General features: G+C 39.5%; 1 protein-coding gene across 2 annotated transcripts in view; it reads left to right on the top strand.

Annotated features, from left to right (window-relative positions):
• The window catches only part of LOC135062237 (neuronal regeneration-related protein-like), a 45024-nt gene extending 33691 nt beyond the window's left edge, over positions 1-11333 (top strand). The window contains exon 4 of one of the 2 annotated variants that reach the window (XM_063964120.1): positions 9398-11333. In XM_063964120.1, coding sequence (XP_063820190.1) covers positions 9398-9520 — 123 coding nt within the window. In that variant the 3' untranslated portion in view covers positions 9521-11333. Of the gene's footprint in view, positions 1-4774; positions 5190-9397 lie in introns of those variants that run through there. The other variant, XM_063964119.1, reaches the window with a different exon arrangement.
• Positions 11334-16249: the final 4916 nt, after the last annotated feature.

The following is a 16249-nucleotide window of genomic DNA, read 5'->3' as shown; positions in this document are numbered from 1 at the left end:
AGCGTCCCGGGTTCGACCTCACAGGGCCCCTGTTCCGATTATCAACATTTTGAATGTCGAATTTGCTACTACATCCCCTTTGGACAATATGTTTGCTGCCATCTCCCTAGATGCAGACACCTTCTCCTTTTACATATACCATGGACAAAAATGCTCATTTTATGCTGGAAGGACAGAGCAATGGGGGTAATTCCAAGTTGATCGCAGCAGGATTTTTTTTAGCAGTTGGCAAAACCATGTGCACTGCAGGGGAGGCAGATATAACATGTGCAGATAGAGTTAGATTTGGGTGGGTTATTTTATTTCTGTGCAGGGTAAAATACTGGCTGCTTTATTTTTACACTGCAAATTAGATTGCAGATTGAACACACCACACCCAAATCTAACTCTCTCTGCACATGTTATATCTGCCTCCCCTGCAGTGCACATGGTTTTGCCCAACTGCTAAAAAAAATCCTGCTGCGATCAACTTGGAATTACCCCCAATGTTTGCTGGTACATATTCTACCATAGTATGGCACTAATACTATGCTTGTTCTTGTTTTGTCCCATAGATTGGGAATCTGCCCTTATAGCAGATACTCGCAGTAGAGAATTTGCTCTACAGTTGCAATTTTCAGTCATGGGTATACCAGCGTTTAGACTACTACTAATAATATGGACCCGGCATATGCCAGGTGACCCCAGCCCCACACCAATGTAATACTTACCTGTATCTGTGCTTTTCTGCTCTGATTAACAGGGTTTCAATGGTAGCCTATCACTGCCTTAAGCCGGCCAGACAAGTGACCACTTAATCAACTCTTAATATCTGTGGCCAGTTATTATTATTATTATTATTATTATTATTATTATCCTTTATTTATATGGCGCCACAAGGGTTCCGCAGCGCCCAATTACAGAGTACATATGCACATAATCAAAACAGGAAAACAGTGACTTACAGTTGAAAACAATATAGGACAAGTACAGGGTAACTAAGCATAACTACACCAGTAAACGACATAGAGATAAGTTTCAAGGTGGCCAGAAAACTGCGGGATTTGGGCAGTTGAGGATTATTAACGTAAGAAAAGGATAAGCACATGAGGGAAGAGGGCCTCAAGTTAGTTATAAACTAACTTGTGTCCCACTTATACATTTGCAGTTTTTTGTGACCGTCTCCATGGGTTTATAAGGAGCATGTTAAGCATATATAGCAATGCCTTACTGTAGTACATGCTATAAAGCACACCCTGCAGATGGTACCCAATTTAATTCTGGGGGCTATATTTACAAAGCAGTGTTTTTTTTAAGTTGCCCTTCTCTGCTGGTTGGAGCTGAAATTTTAAAGCCACAACATTCAGTGCTGCCTTAAACATTCAGTGCTGCCTTAAAATTTCCCCAAATTGCCCAGCATGCTTTACACTGAACAAGAGTGCTGCTTTAAATATTCAGCTCCAACCTGCCGAGAAGCTCACAAAAACCGCCACTTCTTAAAAATAGCTCTTAGGGGGACATGTACTAAGCAGTGATAAAAGTGGAGAAGTGAGCCAGTGGAGAAGCTGCCCATGGCAACCAATCAGCTGCTCTGTATATGTTTGTAGTATGCAAATTAAAAATGTTACGTCAGTGCTGATTGGTTGCCATGGGCAACTTCTCCACTGGCTCACTTCTTCACTTTTATCACTTCTTAGTACATGTCCCCCATAGTCTGGTTTATAGGTGCTTTATTTGTTGAGGGTTTTAGTGACAGATTCTCTGTAAGTTTTGTTCTCAGCGCTTGGTTATATGGTGACTCATTTATTCTAGAAAATTATCTGGCAGAAATTTCAAAATGTGACTAAACCAAACAGAATGCTATTTGTTTTTAATATCTATTAGTAGTCTGGGCTGTCTCGCTAACCAGTCTGTGTAATTTCATGCTACTCAAATCACAGAGACATAAATGCTCACGTCAGCTTTGTACATTACTTCTCACCGATTTGGGACCCATGTCTTAATTCAATAAACATGGAGTTAATTTGCAGAGACTAAACATGCAGAAGATGTCCACTAAAGTCGGATAGAGTTGCTGACAGACTGTGCATTCTTAATGTTGCTTTTATTAGGATCTTTCACTCACAGATGCTTTGAACAGAATAGTTTCATGTGGAAAAATGATCTCAATGTTTATCCACTTCAGTCAATATAGAACTTGTGGGAGGTAAAACATGTTTTGTGATAATTTAGTCCTCCAGATGTGCACAACAAGACATTTTGTACTGATGGGCCTCCGTAGTGTGTCCAGTGTGCAGGAAGCAGTCTGTATAGAGAGGTGGAAAAGTGTAAATATCACAGTAAAGTCCTAGCTCTTTAGTACACCACTACCTTTTGACTTTAATAAAGCCTTCATTGTTTCCCTAAAAAAAAATTTTGGGTGAGGGGACGTTGTGCCTGTGTTTATTAATGTGTTACTGTGAATCGAGTAATGCAGTTCTCCTTCAGGGGCTTGTACTGTTTACAAGACCTATTCAGTAGATGCATGCCCTCCATCCTACAGTTCCCATTTTACAGATGCATTACAGCCGTCCTACAGTTTCCATGTACAGAAAAGGCCTTCATTGGACATCAGCACTTCTTGTGGCAAAGACATACTAACATTCCTGATGGCTTGGATTTATTTAAACTATATAAATAAGACTAAACTGAAAAGTGTCTGACTAAGGTCTCTGCACTGTTGAAAATAAGTCGATGATGGTCAAAACGTTAGTTTTTATTAAACCATGTTAAGTGCCATTGGTTCCTGCTCTCCAAGATTTATTTAGTTTTGGGTTATTAGCTTTTATTAAATATGGAGCCATAAGAGTTCCCTAGTGCAATACATAGTGGAGGAAGCATCAAAATAACATAGCACATGACAGCACCATTCCAGACAAGTTTACAAATATATATAATTATAATCTGCATACATAATTACTTAGAGATCACAGAGATAACTTGCTGGATTCCCAGTTGGATGCCAGTACAGCTCATCATGATCTAGATTCTAGAGAAGTAAATCTTTATTAGATGATGACTCAACTGCCACCTTCAATTTGTTTTAAACGTGGGGGCAGTATAAGCACTGCTAATTGCCCTTCAGTGTTAGGTGCCTGACTCAAAGCTCTTGTTATATTTAATAGTACCTAGGTTCTTTTGTTCAATATTGTTGTATAGAGAAATCATTTTAAAAGTTGAGGTCTTTGAAAATATATCAAATGTTTGTGAAGCTGTAGCAAGTGCACCTTTAGCAATGTCACGTACCCCATACCAAGTCAGTTAATCCGGACAACTAACAGTAAAAATTCATCAGTGTCCATGAAACGTGACAAAAAACATGCCCTCAAAAACTTTGAAATAAAACAGATTAAGTTAAAAAATTGTAATGACTGATTGAGCATTTTTATTTTATTGGGTAATGACCTAGAACCAAAACTTTACCAGCAAGTGGATGTTTCTTGCAGTGTAATTAAAAAAGGTCATTTGAAATACAGTAGCTCCTATAAAATATTACTGTTGTGTTTTTTCCCGCAAGTAAGGGGATATGTGGCTATAGTTCCTTATAGCTAACATTTCCACATTGGGGGGAAAAAATACAAAATTAAATAATGAAATAAATGTATGTAATCTCAGAATGCATGGTACTGTTGGCATACCCACTCATTGGGCCTGATGTAAAGAGTATCTGAACCTCAGCATAGTGTGTTCTAATTAATCTCAATGTCTCCGAAAGTTCTCATGTAAGTGGATCACACCATTTATTTTCATTGCACATGTGCACTGTCTTCACCATGAACAATATTTATCAACATGTATTTATATAGCGTTAGCATATTCTTTTACGCTATCACATCACTGGTGGTATTGGCAAATTTGCACACCATTGCTGCTCACCTGTGCCCACAAATAAACACAATACCCAGTACAAAATAAAAATTGGCTGGAACACATCCACACACAGCACTATATCCTTTGAGTATAGTGTCCACTATCTCTTAGAGCTGAGAACCACACTGATCAGTTCCAAGTCTTCAGGGGGGTACACACAGAGAGATATTAGCCTATTTTCTAAGTGATCTGTCTATATCGTTTAGAATTTAAGCACTGATTGCTCTGTGTGTATACCTATCGCCGTCTCAGATCTTGACTGCAATGAGAGCCTTGCGGTCTAGTTAGGATCGGGTTAGCACACATTGCAGCGTGTGTACAGACGCCTGCTGCAATGTGTGCTAAGGCCACATCGGGCTCAGCACACATCGCGCTGAGCCCGAATCGCTACATGTGTGCCCCCCTTTCCAGTTACTTTTAGTGCTATTTGATGAATTTACCAATTAGTTCATCCATGTGGCCAAATTGCAAACATCCTGTCGTTAACTTCTCAGGCCAAACCACAGGATTGTTCTCTTCAGGCCTCCTAATAGACTGGCCATCTTGATACAGTAGTTAAAGCATTTGCACTGATGTACAAACTGAGTGTTTATATCCTGTTATTTCCCAATCTTGTAGAAATCGCCACAACATCGCGTTTCCTCTGGGGTTTCAAAACAGAAGAAAATTTTGATGTCTTAAACATGTGTTGTCTTCTGATGGACGTTCAAGGTGGTTTGTCAGCACAAAATAAATACTACAGTATAGTAAAGGCAATCAGTGTGTCTTTTTTATTATTTGGAATATTTAAAAGAAAACATTCTAACTTCTTGTTTTTAAACACCTGGAAAGATCCCATTGCATTTCAGCATATGATGAGCTTTCATCTCCCTTCATGTTTTCACAGCTGAGAGGAATTGCCCAGCACAATACACTGGGACCTTTTCCCAGACTGCAGTCTGTATGTTCCTCCCTCCCACATCCTGCAAAACTGCCTTGGCTGGAAGAAAAGCAGCCTATGCTACAAAAGTCTATTTTCTGACAAGACAGACAGCTCTGTTGATTGATCATTCTCTAATTAGAAATACATATTAGTGTACTCCTTCTGGCTAATTTGGATTAAAAATTATTTTCAGTATAAACATGAACTGTTAAAAATCATTTGTTTGCCACAACATAGATCTGTGTTCTGGATGCCGTTCGATGAAGAACATTATCATAATTATATGCCAGACACATCAATGTATTTCAGTGCAGAGAACTGGATATATGCTACAGCCAATTGCTTGTGGGCCAAATTCTCTTTTAATAAATAAAAAAAGAATATACAGGTTGAGTATCCCTTATCCAAAATGCTTGGGACCAGAGGTATTTTGGATATCGGATTTTTCCGTATTTTGGAATAATTGCATACCATAATGAGATATCATGGCGATGGGACCTAAGTCTAAGCACAGAATGCATTTATGTTTCATATACACCTTGGGGGTCATTCCGAGTTGTTCGCTCTGTAAATTTCTTCACATCGCAGCGATTTTCCGCTTAGTGCGCATGCGCAATGTTCGCACTGCGACTGCGCCAAGTAAATTTGCTATGTAGTTAGGAATTTTACTCACGGTTTTTTCCTCGTTCTGGTGATCGTAATGTGATTGACAGGAAGTGGGTGTTTCTGGGCGGAAACTGGCCGTTTTATGGGTGTGTGTGAAAAAACGCTACCGTTTCTGGGAAAAACGCGGGAGTGGCTGGAGAAACGGAGGAGTGTCTGGGCAAACGCTGGGTGTGTTTGTGACGTCAAACCAGGAACGACAAGCACTGAACTGATCGCAGATGCCGAGTAAGTCTCGAGTTACTCAGAAACTGCACAGAGATGTCTTATCGCAATATTGCGAATCTTTCGTTCGCAATTTTAATAAGCTAAGATTCACTCCCAGTAGGCGGCGGCTTAGCGTGTGCAAAGCTGCTAAAACCTAAATCTAAGCACAGAATGCATTTATGTTACATATACACCTTGTACACACAGCCTGAAGGTAGTTTTAGCAAATATTTTTTATAACTTTGTGCATTAAACAAAGCGTGTGTACATTCACACAATACATTTATGTTTCACATACACCTTATACACACAGCCTGAAGGTCATTTAATACAATATTTTTAATAACTTTGTGTATTAAACAAAGTTTGTGTACATTGAGCCATCAGAAAACAAAGGTTTCACTATCACAGTCTCACTCAAAAAATTCCGTATTTCTGAATATTTGGATATGGGATACTCAACCTGTATCTTTAATATCAAATTTTACATGTAAGGGGGGAAGAAGAGAAAAAAAGGGCCAAGTGAGAAGGGGAGAGGTACAGCACAAGTTATCATTCTGTAAAATATTGTTATACAGGTTGAGTATCCCATATCCAAATATTCCGAAATACGGACTGTTTTGAGTGAGACTGAGATAGTGAAACCTTTGTTTTCTGATGGCTCAGTGTACACAAACTTTGTTTAATACACAAAGTTATTAAAAATATTGTATTAAGTGACCTTCAGGCTGTGTGTATAAGGTGTATATGAAACATAAATGAATTGTGTGAATGTACACACACTTTGTTTAATACACAAAGTTATAAAAAATATTGGCTAAAATTACCTTCAGGCTGTGTGTATAAAGGTGTATATGTAACATAAGTGCATTCTGTGCTTAGATTTAGGTCCCATCACCATGACATCTCATTATGGTATGCTATTATTCCAAAATACGGAAAAATCCGATATCCAAAATACTTCTGGTCCCAAGCATTTTGGATAAGGGATACTCAACCTGTATTACAAAGAGAATGTACAAAACAAAGTAGCTATGACACAACAGAACAAATCCAAGTCACGTTTAGGAGGATATGTAAGAGTGGGGTGGAAGTATAAAGAGTAGAGCAGCCCCAGGCCCCATGAAATACAAGCACACAGTGCAGAAAATGTAGAAGCAGAATAATTACATTTGTATTAGAATGTTATACTGTAATTATGCAGGAAGGTTATTAGGTCAGGTAGAGTCCACACAGAGGGTCGCTGCCAGTCCATGTAAGCCAGTCCTGTGTAGGAATATGGGGGGTAATTCTGAGTTGATCAGAGCAGGAACTTTGTTAGCAGTTGGGCAAACCCATGTGCACTGCAGGGGAGGCAGATATAACATGTGCAGAGAGAGGTAGATTTGGGTGTGGTGTGTTCAATCTGCAATCTAAATTGCAGTGTAAAAATAAAGCAGCCAGTATTTACCCTGCACAGAAACAATATAACCCACCCAAATCTAACTCTCTCTGCACATGTTATATCTGCCTCCCCTGCAGTGCACATGGTTTTGCCCAACTGCTAACAAAGGGGGTCATTCTGAGTTGTTCGCTCGGTAAATTTTTTCGCATCGCAGCGATTTTCCGCTTAGTGCGCATGCGCAATGTCCGCACTGCGACTGCGCCAAGTAAATTTACTATGCAGTTAGGAATTTTACTCACGGTTTTTTCTTCGTTCTGGTGATCGTAATGTGATTGACAGGAAGTGGGTGTTTCTGGGCGGAAACAGGCCGTTTTATGGGGGTGTGCGAAAAAACGCTACCGTTTCTGGGAAAAACGCGGGAGTGGCTGAAGAAACGGAGGAGTGTCTGGGCGAATGCTGGGTGTGTTTGTGACGTCAAACCAGGAACGACAAGCACTGAACTGATCGCAGATGCCGAGTAAGTCTGGAGCTACTCAGAAACTGCTAAGAGGTGTGTGGTCGCAATTTTGAGAATCTTTCGATCGCAAAAGTAGGCGGCGGCTTAGCGTGTGTAAAGCTGCTAAAAGCAGCTTGCGAGCAAACAACTCGGAATGAGGGCCAAAGTTCCTGCTGCAATCAACTCAGAATTACCCCCTGGGGTTATAATAGTGACAAGTATCAGATGATAACGCAAGATGTGAATCCTTTGCTGCAGTCAATACATAGTGGTCCTCTTGCCCTAAGTAACTTCATTATTTTTGCAGGAACACTGGAGATGGAAGGTGGCTTTTCATATGAGAACTAGTATATAGATTTTGAATTGCGAGCAGGGCCCTCATCGTTTAGTCTGACTGTTATAACCCAGTTGTTTTGTTCCCACTTATAAAGCGCAATGGAGTTTGCTAGCGCTATGGAAATAACACACTATTATTTTTAAGTCCATCTTTGGCAAGGGTGACAGAATGGCGCTGAATACACCATTTAGTTAGACAAACATACAGTAGGACCTAGCTGAGACATGAAAGAGATGCTTATTAAAATTGTAGGAAGTGCCACCAATATTCTGCAAGCAGTACAGCTTTTAGGGACTGTGTTCACATGGCTCCTGGAGTTAGACCACCTGAATTATATTGCAGAGCAGAATATATTGGTACAACATATGATAAAGTTATGCAACTTTGCTCATTATTCAGTTGGTCTGGTTCTGTAGCCAGTTTGTGCTGTGTGTCAGTCTTCATTTGTATCAATGGAACCTGTAGTCTCACAACCCTTATTGCTCTAGGTCCTATCCAGTCCACTAGCCATATCTTTTCCACAGGACATGTAGCTTTACCAGTCTTATCAAACAGAGTGACTGATGCTGCTGTCTGCTATACAGACAAGTTGATTTTAATCATCCAGTGCCTCTCTGCCCCAGCCTCCACTGGGTACAACATTTTGCTCATACTGTATGTAGCCCTGAGTTTGTGGATGTCTTTTCTGTGTTTTGACATAATGTCATAGTAATGAACGCCGCCAAGTCATTACGTTTTTGATTTAAAAAAAAGTGGAAATGCTGCAGTGATGCGTGGCTGTGTCCTTGTTGCTATTGCAGTGTACGCCAGTTTCTACATCATCTACTACATATCTTACAGTACCTATAGATGCATCAGAGCATAGACTTTTTGCCTCATGCCTCAGCGAAGTCCATAGTTATTAGTGGCTGCATCTTGTGAATGTTACTGTTGCACTTTACAAAATAGTTTAGCAGCTGTGACTAGTTTACTAGGAAGTATTGTGCTTCCAGGGTTGAACACCATGACACCATGTCCATGAGGAGCACTGTTTTACTGTAATCCTTATTGCACAGTCAGTAGTACATGTCATATGGCTCTGTGTTTCAGCCGGATGTGAGTTGGCAGAAAATAGCATCATAACTAGTGTATATATTATGTGTGATTATGTAGATCTGTCCTTAAATTTACAATAAATTTTAAAATAAAAGTCTGACTCCTATGGAATGTGTATATTGGTCATGCCATAAACTCAATATTTCCTGTTAAGTACTAGCTCAGGCCACAGTTATGAGTGCCTATTACGTATTTCCTATGAATATAGATTCTCCTAGAAAAAGAGGGAACTGGTCCTGAAAAACCAGGACATACAGGAGACCTCATTTTGCTAAAATGCTTCTATGTCTTGTAACACAATTTATATTAATCCATATAATGTTTAATCCTTGACTTTCTACTAAGACATCATAATTTCTGCTGTGTTGTTTACTAGTTTAAAGTCTCTGTTCTTTTCTGTACCAGGAATCTCTCCATCTGCCCAGAGGGGTCAACCACAAAGAGGACAATAAGGCAAAAAGATCCCTGACTCCAGAAAATGGCTGCGGTCTTCATTTCACTGAAATTAATTACCTCTTCCTTTTTTAATCATATCTCTTCCATGTGTAGTACATTTGGTTTATGGTTGTTGATACGCTCATGATGTTATATATTGGGAATTGTTCCTGTGTAAATCATCAAGTGTAAGAATATATGGGACTCTGAGCCTTGCTTAAGAGAATGGTCACTGTCAAAGTTGTACCATAACTCAGTTTATACAGTCTAGATCAGGTGAATCTCTTCACACTGTGAATCCATGTTTACATACAGTACAGGTGGGCCTTGTGGCCTGTTTCTACCACAACAACGTCTTCCTATTCTCAAGCACCAGTGTTGACAATAAACCGGTAACATAAAGCCTTTCTAATTCAGTACTATTGCTTACACACGTAGCACCAGCCAGTTTGTGCATGGAAACATTATTCATGTGAAAGTGGCTTATTTGTTCACTAGGAATTGGTGTCATCACTCATCAGGTATTTTGATCGTCAGTGATATCATTAGTTACTAGTGAACAAATAGGCAGTCATCTTGTGAATACTGTTTCACACAGAAAATGGCTGCTTCCACGATGTGTATGTGACAGATGCAATTTCAAAATAAACTATACTCTCAGAGGCTAAGAGTTCCCCTTATATTATGTATTCTTTTCATCTAGATGTAGCATACATGTTTACTTTATTTTCATCCATTGTCTGTATAGCTCTATATTTTATCCATGTACACTTTTTAATGTATAGAAATAGTTGTTGAAACACATTGTTTCCTTGTGGTAAGTGACAGAGAAGCTGCCACAGGATTTGAGACACTGATGAATGGTGCTATTTTGGACTTTTAAACATGCTCCTTGGCAAGTTAGCTCTGTTGGGGATTTTTTATTTTATTTTATTTTTTTATTTTATTTTCATTTTTTAAGAAGGTGTTGGTACATTTTCCTGATTGTTGTTCTTTAGGCAAGATTGATTTTTTTTTTTTTTCAGTGTGGCTTTTTAATTAAGTCGTATAGGGTAACTAGGAACAGGCCAAGTTAGAAGGGGTTTTTTTTTCTTTTTTCTTTTAATGCACTTCTGAGTAGTTATACCAACAAGCAATTCTAGTGGGAGCAATCACAAAAATGTAATTTTCATAAATCTTTAATCTTTAAGCCCCTGTCCGTATATTTAAGTGATATAGCAATAAAAATGCACACACCTTGTAGAAATCTTTCACTATTATTTTTTTTTCCATCTTTTTAGAATGTGCGCATAAAAGAAAAGGGCATGTTTTTAAATGTCCTGGGATCTGTGGCAGGTATCACATTTAGGATTGAGGCAGCTAATAATTTTGCATATTCCCCCTTCCCACCCCACTCTTTTTGTCCTAGTACTCACAAATATATACTTTTTATTTTTATTTTTTTTTATACACTTTTGTTCTTGCTCTCGGTGACAAAATAAAGAATCTACTTCTGAAATGCTGTTGTGTTAGATACGATCTGGAAGGCCACTTTTATTATTATTTAACTTTTTATATATAACCCTGTCTTTAGCTCTTCCTTCACAAGACAGACTATGCTCTGAACTGTTTTAGCCTATTGACTGTTACTATCTAGATGCATGCTTAGCCTTTGTTTTTCTTTATCTTGTAATCTATTTTTTTTGTTTTGGGTGTCATATTGTATGAGTAGAAGATATCAAATGTGCTGTATATAGTAGAGCAATTTAATCAGTATTAAGCAGTTGTGGCATATATGTATGGTTGCAGTTGTGTATTGATAAAAGGCAAGCTTTTGTAATAATGTGATCTTTAATGATGCATTTCAAGTACCCAATGTATTTTAACTATTTTAGTAGAATTTGTTCAATAAACATGCAAGCTCTAACAGGTTAAAGCTGTGTTCTTTTTCTTATCCTACTGTATATTAGTAAAAATCTGCAATAAGTCTTTTATTACGAATTCTAGTACAGTACAACATTTGGGGTAGATTCAATTAACTGATTTTCCTTTCTTAGTAACCCATCAGATCCTCACAGTTGTTTAATACATTTTTCGTAATAGTGTTGCATATATATAATTATATTTAATAATACAAATTAATATAAAACAAAGAAAAAAAATACTTATCATTTGTATATAAATAAAGCCTGCTTTTAGTAACCAAACATGTGGGTAACTCAATGCGTACACTTGGGGAACCCAGGAGGGCCATTCATTACTTACATAATCGTTAGGACCTAGGCCAAGAGCCTCTTGTCTTGTGGATGGTATTAACAGTGGCGTCACGCGGGGTGTGTGGCCTGTTCACGGGTGTCACTGTTACAGTATGTGCAGCACTCAACTCCTGTCACGGTGTAAGAGCCAGCACTGCAGGTACAGCACTCTCCGGGAAAGAGTCTGCACCTCCCAAACCCACCAAGTGACGAAAAACGGGTATCGGAACGCAAAGCCCTGCCCCTCTGTTGAAACTCCGCCCCCTTCCTGCAAAGATCAGTCTCTTTTCAGACCCCAAGTGACAGAAAAAGGATGCCACATGTGAAGCCCCACCCCTTTTTCGTCGCTGCACCGGGTGTCCAGGAGGTAAGTAACACCTCTGATTATAAATCACACTAAAGCTGGGTACACATTAGATGACTTGCAAGAGATGCAATGTCGTCAACAATTTTTCGTGAACTCCCTTGACCCTCCGGACAAACAATATAGTGCAACTGCATACACACTGTGCAATCTTACAAAAGAGTGGCCACATCCTGATGTATGCTGTCGTTAACTATACATACAAATCTTCATGCATGTTCAAAAGAGCAGAAGAAACAACCAACGACCAATGGGAACGCACATCGGCATCTCAGCCTCTGTGATAGGCAGCTTGAGCGTCCCCATGGGTGCCGCAAACCCCCCGATGGTGTGTGAATGATCCAATGCTGCATCATAGGACACAGGTCAGATCACTACAGCAGCTGGAGGTGTCTGCTTGTAATAGACTCTTCCTGCGGCATCACCATACAGCGCTATAACTGCTGCTTCCATGGAAGCAGCAGTGATTGGACCGCCAACCACATTTGAATGACCATCAGTTATACTGTGGCTGTATATATAGCCATCAAATACGATATTTATAGTGTATGCGATGTTAGCCTTTTTTGTGCGATTGTAAAATGCGATAATTTGAAAGATTTGTATCGCATTTTTGTACTGTGCTCTTGAACGTGAAAGACACTGCAGGAATCACTGAGACACCATATTCAGCCTCGGAGCAGTGCCAGGTGAGGTTGATGTCGTAGTCGTGGGTCTGTCTCATGACACTGCAGGGGTCTTTAAAAAAATAAAGAAAAATGTAAAAAAATATATGTTAACACAGCTAAAAAAAAAAGGGCCATATATAACAGACAATTGATTTTAAAAAAAAATACAGAATAATTAGATGAAACTACATCAAGGGCATTTAATGCCTTCTACAGCTACAGTTATTATTATTACTACCCTTTATTTTAATGGCACCAGATGGGATCCACAGCGACCAATTACAAATAAGTAAAACAAGAAACCAATGACTTACAATTCCATATAATATAGGACAAGTACAGGATATATAAACATAGCTGCAGCAGTAAGCAGCACTGAAATAAGTATCAGGGCGGCAGAAAACCAGGGGTTTGGTGCCATCAATGGAAGTATTGAAAAGAAGATAGAGTAAGAGATGTAAAGGCACATGAGGGAAGAGGACCCTTCTAAAGGGGAGGGGCACACAGACAGTGGTGACACAAATGGGGTAGAAAGTGAGCATGGGCCACAGAGGGCTGAGTATGAGAGACGGCTGGGTTTGGTGAAGAAGTGTTCCTTGAGAGCCCGTTTGAAGTTTTGTAGAGCGCCAAATACAGTTTAATATATATAACATTTTCCAAAAAATATCTGCCTGGATTATTTGATACATATGATTTATATCGTATTAAATACACTCCAATGGGTCTGGAATGCTTTTTGTGATAAGAGAAAAACAGATTTGTATCTCCCAAAAAAATGAGATAAGAATCTGATTAACAGCTTGTTACATAAGACCGAAAACAAAATATTGCGATAAGCATGCTTATCGGGAAAAATTACTGAGGAAAAATAGAAACTGATCCAACATGAGAAGGTTAGCTACTAAAGGAATATTTATTAGATTTTCATAATCGTGACAGAATTTGACATATTTCACATTTTATTGCTATGGAGATGAATGTGAGTTCTAGTCATCAATTACATCACAAAGACACCTGTATATAGGAAATAATCTTACCCTAATGGTCGCAGCTACAGTAATCATCTTTGTTTCTAATAAGCTCCTGAAATGTATGTTGCTTTTAGCTACTTATAAGCAGATCACGAGGACTGCACTATAGACACGTCAGTGTAAAGATTGTATTTAGCCGACTTGTCTTAAAGACAATGGCCAGTATTTACTAAAAATCCGAGTTTGTCCGTTTTGTGTTTTTTTTTCTAAGTCCCAATCTGTGAATTCACTAAGCACAAATCTCGGCAGTGTTTGGACTATTCGTAATGGTTTGAATGCCAATGTTCAGAAATACAAATGAATAGACCATCGGTCAAACGCGGCTGTTATTTCATACAACACGGGTATTCACTATTCATTCGTATTTGGGTGTTAGTCTCTGAGTGCTCAAATGCGGCCGTTTAATTTTTTTGCGATTCGTTAAAAAAAGCGGCAGAAAAATAGACCTGCTTTTTTCAGGCGTGTTTACATGTGTTGCCAGTAAAAAATCACTCACACCTGAATTAGGATGCCTATAAAAGGATGTTAGGCCCATTTCAATACACCTACACTCAGAAATGGCAGCAGGACTGTGGGCCAGTGATCTTTTGTGCGCTGTGGGATTCCTCAGACTCAGACATCAGCCTGTAAGTACCCAGGGCCAAGAAACAACATGGTCAGTAGGTTGTACAGGTTCCGCGGAGGCTGCGCAGGCCTCGTTTTTTAGGGGGCATTTAAACTTGAACGCATTGTCCGATGATAAGGTCATACAGATGTTCCGTCTAAATCGTAACAACATTTTCCGTCTGTATGACCTTGTCAAACTGGGCCTAGACCCTGAGACAGTACGCTCTCGCTCTGTCTCAGGCCTGCACAAACTCCTGGCTGTGTTGCACTTTATGGCTACTGGCAGCTTTCAGGCTGTGTCTGGGGATGTCATAGGAATCTCACAGCCCTCATTTTCCAGAATCTTAACACAGGTGATGTATGCCTAACTACCTCTTCTGTTTTTTGTTTTTTTTTAATTTCTCTGGTGCCAGTTCTGTCCTAAAATCTCATGTTTATTGTTCTTTAAAATATACACACAGGTGTTGGCTGTTTTGCAGCCCCACATCGAGGCCTCAATCTGCTTCCCTACTCAGGAGTCTCAGTGGCATGCCGTCTGGGTAGATTTCTATGAGCTGGCTGGCATGCCCAATGTGCTTGGAGCCATAGATTGCACACACATTCAGCTGAGACCACCTAGGGGCAGGCAGCACATATATACTAATCGCCATTTCGAACACTCCACAAATGTGCAGGTGGTTTGTGATGCAAATCTCAAAATAATGAGTGTTGTTGCTGGTTACCCTGGGGGCTGCCATGACTCCTTCATCCTCAGTCAGTCATCCCTCTTTGATAAGTTTGAGGACGGACAAATGCCAGATGGATGGCTGCTGGGTATGTAATTTGATATGTGTAGGCCTGCGTATACTTTGTCCAAATACAGGTGCAGATGTATTAACCTGTAGAAGGCATAAGGAAGTGAGAAACCAGTGATCTGTGCAAGGTGATAAAGGCACCAGCCAATCAGCTCCAATATGTAAATGAACATTTAGGAACAGATTGTCTGCTGCCTTTATTACCTTGCACATATCACTGGTTTATCACTTCCTTATGCCTTCTACAGGTTAATACATCTGCCCCACAGTGTGTTACTTATGTGTTGCTGTATCTTAACATGAATCACGTTACTATATCTGTCTTTTAGGTGATGGAGGATATGGCTGTTTCTCTTGGCTTCTAACTCCATTGTCCCGACCTGATACCCCTGCTGAACACAATTACAATCATGCACATAAGTCCACGCGGAATGTGATAGAAAGATGTTTTGGTGTGCTGAAATCTAGGTTTCGGTGTCTGGATAAGTCTGGTGGCCTTTTGTTGTATAGTCCCTCCAAGGTGACTCAAATTGTGTTCTGCTGCTGCTTTCTTCATAACATGTGTTTGCAACAACATCTGCCACATGTTGAGGAGGAGGAGGAGGAAGAAAGCAGCCAGCAAGCAGAGGAATTAGAGACATCTGGTGATACTTGGAGTACAGATGTAGGGAGGCAGGTTAGGCAAGAGCTCATCACTCGCTATTTCTAAGGTAAGTTTGCTTTGCTTATTTCATTTGTTGTGTAATCATAAATAGATGTTTTGCCATTTTTTTTGGCAAAACCATTACTCAGAATGTGTCTGCCTCCTTGACACATACAAACATACCCTCGCTTTATGCAAACCAAATGTCGCATGTGTATTGTGTGTATTTTTAAAGTCAACAACAGATTATGAGTGGCATGCATTAAGTCTGGATAAGTGATCGTAAACTTGCAGTGCAAATTTATTACAAGCCCACATAATCCATTTAGTATTTCACTTTATCATTGTGTGTAACGTCCTAATGCACATGTTCACAAACTCGGCCCTCAGGACCACACACAGTGCATGTTTTTCACGTAACCCAGTAGAAGCACAGGTGTATGAATTACTCACAGACATATGTTAAAAGGTTCACAGGTGGA

Source organism: Pseudophryne corroboree, chromosome 1, assembly GCF_028390025.1.
Source record: "Pseudophryne corroboree isolate aPseCor3 chromosome 1, aPseCor3.hap2, whole genome shotgun sequence".
NCBI classification, from domain to species: domain Eukaryota; kingdom Metazoa; phylum Chordata; class Amphibia; order Anura; family Myobatrachidae; genus Pseudophryne; species Pseudophryne corroboree.
Note: the sequence above shows the minus strand (reverse complement) of the source record. Positions and strands in the feature narration are given on the sequence as shown.